Consider the following 8643-nt stretch of genomic DNA (forward strand, 5'->3'; position numbering starts at 1 on the left):
GCTATAAAAATCTCTCTAGTAATTTATGCATGTTTACAACAATATCTGTGCAATATTATTCAACATTCTGTTGCTGTGTGAAAAATGGAATGCCCTTAGAGGAACAAATCCACGCAAAAAGCAAAATAAACCTGCCTAGATATGCACTGCCTAAATGTCCAAAGCAAACTAGGAGAGGGAGTGAGGGAAAATTATTTTCTATCCATTTTTCACTCACAGACAATATTCTGAAGTGCCTGGAATACCAGAAGGTTCATTTTAAAACAACGGACTGATGTTTACACTGGCCCTTATATAAATATATATTGGTTTTACGTACTTGTTTTTCCTAATACTTCAAGTTAAACTCAGCTTATTTATTGCTGAGAAAGGTACTGGATTTTTTTTATTGCACAGGTACAACACAGCAGCCTGGCAAGGATATTCTAAAATTGTTCAGAGTGAAGTGTGTGCTCAGAGCTGTGTGATTGGGAATCCTGTGGAAGGGAAACCTCTAACCTGAGCCCTGGAAAGCTGCACTGCTGAAAATAAGGTATTTGCACCAGGAGGTGTAAGATGCACTTATTATGAAGTTATTTACACCACCCAGTGCAGGAGGCACTTCAATTAATACAGCAGTGCCTGGCCTTTCTGTTTGCTCTATCTTCCTCTGGACCACGCTTTGCATCCAAGCCAGGTATAAGTTGCCAGGTGTAGGCCAAAAATAAAGGTATTACTATGCCAGAAGGAACATGCTGTCAATACAAGGAGCTATACTGGTTACATTATCCTAATTTAATCCCTCCCCCACAAAACAAAAAACACCCAACAACAATATACTCTTCACAACCACAAACTGCTAAGCTACTAACCACAAACACAGATCAAACATCCTCATTTCTGTTTCATTTTGCACTTGGGATTGAGAATCCCTGCAAGCATGACAGTTCTGGTGGTGGCTTTGTGATCTGGATCCTGCTTGGTAGGATCTACGCTGAGACCAACAACTCATTCTACAGAGCCCACTCTGCAGGCATCAGATGACTGTGGCTTTCAGTTACTACCTCTGGATCAGAGCCAGAAGCCTAGTGGTGAAAAGCTCTTTATACCATTACCAATCCCTCGAGCCACCCAGTCCTTCTCCATTGCATACAGGTTTTTAGTGTTGTGCCTTAAGATCTGTTCTGGTTCTGAGTAACGTTCTTTGTGATGGGAGCCTTGCCACTCCCCCTCTCATGAGGGAAAGAAAACAACGAGGAGGGAGTGTGAAACCTATTTTCAAACTCTGTTATGATTATCTGATGCAGTGACTACTCTGGGATTCTCCAGGGGAGAGACCTGAGAGCTGGGTGATGTCTGTCCTGAGTGAAGAGCAGACTCCAGACCAGTCAGTGCCAGGATCTGTGTGCCCTCAGTCAGTGCCTCAGCTTCAGCTGGGCTCTGGGATGGGAGCATCCACACACAGCCAGAGGCCCCCACAGGGATGGCTCCAAAGCTTTTCAGGACATCTGCAGGCTGACAGGACCTCAGTGCATCACAGGTTGGTCTGGCATTGAGTGCTGACTCCGAAGGATGCTTGAAGGCACATGGACATACCCCTGGAGAGGGCAGAACTACAACCAGTGAGCTCCCACAGCATCAGCTCCCAGCTGGGTTCCATTAAGACATCCACCCAACAGAAGCTAAATTGTCACATCTCTGCACTCCTGTCCCACACTTCAGCAGGGAAAAAGGACTCACTGTGACGTTACACCCCTGAAGATTTCTCTGCAGTAGCTTTTCTCCCAGACTCTTCAAAAGCACATCACACAGGGCAGCTGCTTTCCCCTCAGGGAACAGGCTGCAGGGGACTTAACAGTAATACACTGGTACCCAGGCTTCATGAAGAGGGCTGTAAGCTGCTGATCCTGCAATAACACCTCCAAGGATTTAGAGTCTTTAATGTTGATTGCTGAATATTTCTGTTCCCGTCTGAACCATTCCAACAGTTGTTTCAAGTGAATGTATTCATTCCCTTCCTTTTAACCATTGGAGCTTCTTGCTTGGTCTGGGAGCAGGGAAGAGGGAATGAAAAGGTCTCTTCAAATTTGCTGGAGCTGCTCTCTTAAAAGAGAGCATTGACACGGATCCTGCAGCTCCCACGTGCAGCAAGGCTCCCACCGGAGCTGCAGGCACAGAGAGACTGCAGGATCCTTGTGGGCACTGCAGGAGGAGTGGGGCTGCTCTCCTCCCTGCTGGATGGGAGTATCATATCTATTCCTAGCATGGCTCTACCAGGTGGTAGCATTCCCCTGCCAGCATGCCTTTGGTTTGGCTCACCTTGAAAGCTATGATGTTACATTATATGATGACGTCATTATATTTATTTCAGCTTTCAATGAAGATTCCTGGCGAATCTCCAAGCTGGAATATCTTCTCTTTAATGTGTCCAACATCCAGCCAATGTGGTGCAGATTACATTTATATAGCACAGCCCAGTGAAGTGAACTGCTGGGAATTTTTTTCCAGGTGTTGATGTAACTAAATTAAGATTATTTCTCTATTAAAACTATGGAAGAAGAAAACCTTGTCAGTATTTACCCAAATACTACCGCTGTAATTTCCAGCTGTGGTTATTTTGGTGATGACTCCACAGTGTCCTCATGCAATCTCAAGAACTCATCTTTGTGGTGGTATTTGAAAATTATAAAAGAAATCAAACAGATTTTCAATTAAGTATGTGAGGAGACAACACTGTAATGTTTCCCAATTGGTTTATTTTCTTCACACTATCTGAACTAATTTTGAATCAGTTAATTTGGACAAGTTACTCTGGTTTTCTTTTTTGTGCTTTTATTGACTGTTCCTCTTAGCACTTTCAAAGTAGCCATCATCACAACTTTGATTAAAAGCCACATGTTTTCCCCTATAATCAGAAGTATAAAGCACTGGAGAATGATACATAGAATACTGCTCTGTGCTGACAAAAACAATGGCTTGGACGCTAAATGCAATGTCATAGAGGAACCTGTCTTGACCACCAGGCCTCAGCTTCATTAGATTTTGAATAAGCACGTGGTGTGAGAGAACAGATTATTCTGATAACGACTGACTACACTGGCAAAGAAGATAAATTCCTGTGCTCCTCACAAGGAGCTGCAGCACACAGGTTAAATGACAGCTGAGCCTATGGCAGACACAGAAATGAACTGAAATTTCCACTATTATGCTTTAAGACACTAAAATTGCAAAATAAGAAACTGCAGAGTATCTAAAAGCAAACATTAAACTTTTCCCTTAATTCTTCCCTACAGTGGTCCTTGTGCAGTCTTATGATGCCACTACAAAGATCAGCAAAGAAAAACTGGCTGTGTTATGAATTGATTTCTATTTAAAAGAGCTATAATTCAATTTTGCTATGAAAACATATTACAAAATCTAATATTAAATAGATTTGCATAGAAACATTCATCAGAAAGATATTTTATTTGTTTGGCTTGAAACTCTTCCACTACAAGCCAAACATTTCAACACTAGGGCAGGAGGACCAGAAAGTGGACCTGACCAGAAACAACAGTGAAGGCTACTAGTTTACTTTTGATCTACCACCTGACAAAATGGGTGGTGAAACTTGATTTTTTAAACCCCAAAATATTCTCATAAATTTATTAACAGGGTGTTATTGGTTGAGAAAGCATGTATTACACGACTCTCTGATGACAATGATCCTTGGATTAATATTAAGACAGATATGGTGATAAATACTTAGACTACATTAACAGCATACTCCTTTTACACTCATGTAACAGTCACCGATACACACTCAGCTCTGCACGCACAACAATTTTTAAATCTTGAAGCCAGCAGTCAGAGGTGGTTTCCAGATGAAGTCCCTGCTTGCCCCATTGCTGGGATCACAGACAGATAAATCACTGGGTGAGCCCCCTCGCTAAGTAGTGGGAATATTACTTTAGCAAAGTTTGCTAATGGGGCAAAGGACCTTGTATTGTAATCCAGTGACATTTTCAACCTTCGGAGAACTTTTGTTGACATTCCCGAGTCCCTGGCTGCCATCCCAGCATGAAATAGTTTCTGTTCACATAATTCTCATGTTTACCAGTCATGAAAAACTCTTGCTTTTTTTTTTAAATAAACTTTTTTTTTTTTTTTGCAAGTGAAACTCTGTCTAAAAAAATATTGGCCCCAGGCATACAAGGTTTTGCATAAATTCATATGTGATGAATGGCTGATTTTAATGTTATTTGGGTATTTGTCAGAACCTAACAAATATACATGGTAATGGTGGTTCATAAACTTAAACATCTCAATATACCCTTTCTTCTGGAAATAAATTACGTTTGTTTGCCCTGCCTGGAGTCCTAAGGTAGCCGACATTAGGAATATTTTAAATGTGATCATCCATCCAGCATGTCTTTCAGGCGCCACGAAGATTAAATGAAAGAATCATAAGATGAAGGTCTTTAACTTTTAATCCTTTTACAATGAACCCTTAGATAGACATGGGGGCAGGGTGCCTTCTATGTGAGTAATAATGCCTCTGTTCCTCTTCACTAGGTTAATGAATACCCTAAATGTCCCAAGATCTGATTTTCTTCCCCCCTCCCAAAACTATTGAAATTAGAGCAAAGAGACGGGCGGTAAAACGCACCGAGAGACTGAGCGAGGGAATGAATATGCATTCGGAGATACCGAACTGAGCGTTAGAGAAAGCGCGGCTGGCTCGTCTCAGTGAAAGACCCACGGGTTTAAAATGATTAGCATAGATTCCCTCCGAGTTTTCGAGGAGAAATTAAAAAAAAAAAAAAAGAAAAGAGTTTTTTTTTTGGCTCCAAGATAAATAAGGAAAAGGCTTTCTGCACTGTCAGAGAGCCTCTGAAGAACACGTGGAGAGTTTGTTTTCGCAGTCGGTATCTATGAGATACGAACCGCCGGCTCTCCCAGCACGTAAAAGTCAAACACGTCCCTAATTGGGCCGGGTCCCGACGGAGCCGCGGGACAGCTGCGGGTTCCGCGGAGCCCCGCGGGCCGGGCCGGGCCGGGCGGTTCCGCAGCACCCGGGGCAGCGGCAGCGGGCAGGGGGCAGCGGGCAGGGGGCAGGGGGCAGGAGACAGCGGGCAGGGGGCAGGGGGCAACGAGCAGGGGGCAGGGGGCAGGAGCAGGGGGCAGCGGGCAGCGGGCAGGGGGCAGGAGCAGGGGGCAGCGGGCAGGGGGCAGGGGACAGCAGGCAGGGGGCAGCGGGCAGGGGCAGGGGGCAGCGGGCAGGGGACAGCGGGCAGAGGGCAGCGGGCAGGGGGCAGGGAGCAGGGGCACGGGGCAGGAGACAGCGGGCAGGGGGCAGCGGGCAGGGGCAGGGGGCAGCGAGCAGAGGGCAGTGGGCAGGAGACAGCGGGCAGGGGGCAGGGGCAGGGGGCAGGGGCACGGGGCAGGAGACAGCGGGCAGGGGGCAGTGGGCAGCGGGCAGGGGCAGGGGGCAGCGGGCAGGGGACAGCGGGCAGAGGGCAGCGGGCAGGGAGCAGGGGCACGGGGCAGGAGACAGCGGGCAGGGGGCAGCGGGCAGGGGGCAGCGGGCAGGGGGCAGCGGGCAGCGGGCAGCGAGCAGAGGGCAGTGGGCAGGAGACAGCGGGCAGGGGGCAGCGGGCAGGAGCAGGGGGCAGCGGGCAGGGGGCAGCGGGCGGCGGGCGGGGCTCGGGCACCCCGGCAGCACGGGCGGCAGAGCTCGCTGTCCCGGGCTGCGGGGCACGGCGCTCCCCGGGCTGCCTGAGGACAGGAGGCTCGAGGGTGCAGCCCCCGAGCCCCGGGCAGCCCGTCAGGGCGGCGATGGCCCCGCGCTGGCGGGAGCCCAAAGAGTTAACGGGGCCGGTGCGGGCGGTGTGCGGGGCTGTCACAGGATCGGGCTAATAACGTGTCTGCGCTGAAACCCCCCAAAGCCCAGGGGTCAAGTTTCAGCAGTGTCCCACCACAATGGTAGGTGTGAAAGACACGTGTCCCGTTGTAAATGAAATGTCAAGCGGTTAAAAGAAAAATCCCCGAGCAGCTGCCACCGAGCTCGCCGGGGCTGCGCGGCCGCGGGGGACACCGCGGACAGGAGAGCAGGGACCCCCCCGCCGGCCGTGTAGGTGCCGCAGAGCTGCTCTAACAGAGTCGTGAGCAGGTTCCCACCTCCCCCTGACACCACGAAACGTCCTGCTGAGCGTGGAGAACGAGGAGGGGAGAGAAGAAAGCCCCCCCGACGGCGGCCAAACCAAAAAGCAAACAGAATCCAAACGGCTCATGTTTTAGTGGTTGACTTTAATTCTGCACTGCACTTTTACTACAAGGATATAAAGAATAAATAGCAGATACTCTTCATTTACATAGGATTAAGTCATTCGAACTGTTCTCTCTATTTACAATAACATTGTGCTCTAGGCGTTTATTCATTTTTATTTTAAATCTGAAGTCCGTAAGGAAAAAAAACAAAAACAACCCTCACACACACGCTTTCCGAATAATGGAAAATATTATCAAAGTTTTCTTATCAAAAAAGTTTGGTTTTTATTTTTTAATCCTTTTATTAAAAAAAAAACACCCAACAAAAAACTTACTTCGCCAAAGCGAAGCAACTTCTCTCTGGAATATAAATACCAAAAAAAAAAGAAAAAAAGAAAAAAAAGAAAAAAAAAGAATACATTAGCAACGATCAGGGTAATAGTCTTGAAAATACAGTAGACGCTGATTATTTCACGTATAATACTGACCTTTTAATAGTATATTAAACCGGTGCCATATATACACACAATATACATTCTCCTACACGTTACAGTGCATTACAACGTTAACCAGAAAGCAAATGTCTTTTATTTCTGTTGCAGCAAAGGTCCACGTGAGTCCGCTGGAGAAGGGGCGCGAAGGAAGTGCCAGCCCTAGCAGGAGCACTTACACTCCGAGATGATGGGGTACTGGATGGGTATCCATGTGCATCTCTGCCCGCCCCGGCGCTGGCACCTCCACCTCAGGATCGTTAAATGCACGGACTTGGCAGGTTTGCAAACCATGCCTTCGGGGACTGAACAAGACCTTTTACTGTAGCAGCTGCCCACTTTGACATACCGGGGCCAAAAGCGGCTGCCGAGATCGTTCCACGTGTATAGGACCGGGCAGAAGGTCTGGGACCAAAGCCACATCTGCAGCTTCCTGCGCAGCTTCTTGCTCAGCCTGTGCTTCTTGCCCGGCTGCAGCCCGTCGTAAAACTCCAGCCCTTTGATTTCGCTGGGCATCGCTCCCGAGGGTCTCTGCCTGAGCAGCAAGTCCAGCTCAGCTAGATCGTCCACTCCGAGCCGGTCCTCGGGCAAGGAAACAGCCATAAAGTTGGGGTCGAAGTGTCCGCCCATGAGGTTCCTTAGCAAGGTCTCGTTAAGATCCTTCTCCTTGGGGTCAAATATAGGATCCGGGTGCTCGATTAGATCCACCAAGGGCAAGTTGTCGCTGGGAGCCGGTCGGATGTGCAGATAGTGCTGGCAGGCGCCCTGCTCTAGCCGGAGACCCAGCAGAACCACCAAGGCGTATATAGTCACAAGGCACTGGGAATGATCCATCCTTGGGAGACTGGGGGGTGGGGGGAAGGGGGGGCTGGATTCACCAAACAGCAAGGGAAGAAGGTGCAAGCAAATACATCAGAAAACTTGTACGGGGATATCCAAAATAGCTCGTCTTTGAAGGGCACCACGATCTCCACTCGCCGCACCACCGGCAAAGACAGCCCCCTGATAAGCGCGGAGAACAAGCCCCCTGCAAACACTCTCTCTTGCAGGCTTCTCTATAAAATTTCTCCTGGTGGAGCCGCTCCAAAATTCTGCTGCTGCTGCTTCTTCTCGTCCTTCCCGGGAACGGGAGATGCCTCTTTTTGTTGCGAATTCTGCTTGTTGCTGCCGCTTCTCGTTGTCTGCCCGTGCGTGTGGAAGAAGTAGCTGCCGATTCTTCCTCCCCGCTCCTCTCCGCCGTTTGCAAAGCAGCCTCCTCAGCAGCAACAAGCAGCCACGCACGTTGGCACCAGTTTGTCTGCTTTGCAAGGACCCAAAGCCTTTAAATTTCCTGCACTTTCAGCTTCATCTCCATGGAAACCACAGACTCTCTCCTAACCCACCCCACCCCCCTTAAAACCCACACACACAACGCAACCCCCACTCCCACAAAAGTCCAGGAGAGCGCGGCTTCCCCCTTCCCACCGGCAGGCACCCTCTGCTGGGGAAGGCTGAGGCGGGAGCCGCCGCCTCCCCCCGCCCTCCGCACGCCGCCGCTCACGCGAGCCGCCGCGCCCCGGGAGATGCTGCCCTGCCCGCGGCGGCCGCCGGCAGCTCCGCCCGGCCGGGCGCCCGCTCGTCGGGCCGCCGGCTCGGGACTGCGCCTCGCCCCGCCGCTCTGCTCGCGGCCTCTGCCGCCCGCCCCGCGCAGCAGCGCGGCCCGGCCGCGAGCAGCGGCACTCCCGGGCTCCGCGGGCCCGCCCGGCCCGGCCCGGCCTGCGCTGCGCGGCCGCGGGGCCGCCTGCCCGGGCGCGCACATGGGCGCGGGGCGCGCTGCCGCCCGCGGGTCGCTGCGGCCGCTCTGCCCGCGGCGCCGGGCCGGCCGGGCGCCTTCCCGGGCCGAGCGAGCCCTCTGCTGGCGGCGCCGCGCCGGGCCGGGGGCTGC

The 8643-nt window shown here is 50.6% G+C and overlaps 1 protein-coding gene across 1 annotated transcript; it reads right to left on the reverse strand.

Moving 5' to 3' along the window:
- Positions 1–6536: 6536 nt before the first annotated feature.
- Positions 6537–8419, reverse strand: NOG (noggin). The gene has a single exon (XM_064395690.1). It carries the CDS (start codon positions 7551–7553, stop codon positions 6882–6884), a length of 672 nt encoding a protein of 223 aa, XP_064251760.1. The 5' UTR covers positions 7554–8419; the 3' UTR covers positions 6537–6881.
- Positions 8420–8643: the final 224 nt, after the last annotated feature.

The sequence above is a fragment of the Passer domesticus genome, chromosome 20 (genome assembly GCF_036417665.1).
Source record: "Passer domesticus isolate bPasDom1 chromosome 20, bPasDom1.hap1, whole genome shotgun sequence".
Classification (NCBI taxonomy): domain Eukaryota; kingdom Metazoa; phylum Chordata; class Aves; order Passeriformes; family Passeridae; genus Passer; species Passer domesticus.

What these genes read in the sequence shown, in the direction of transcription:
- NOG (XM_064395690.1), bottom strand. Translation starts at nt 7,553, where the DNA reads ATGGATCATTCCCAGTGCCTTGTGACTATATACGCCTTGGTGGTTCTG.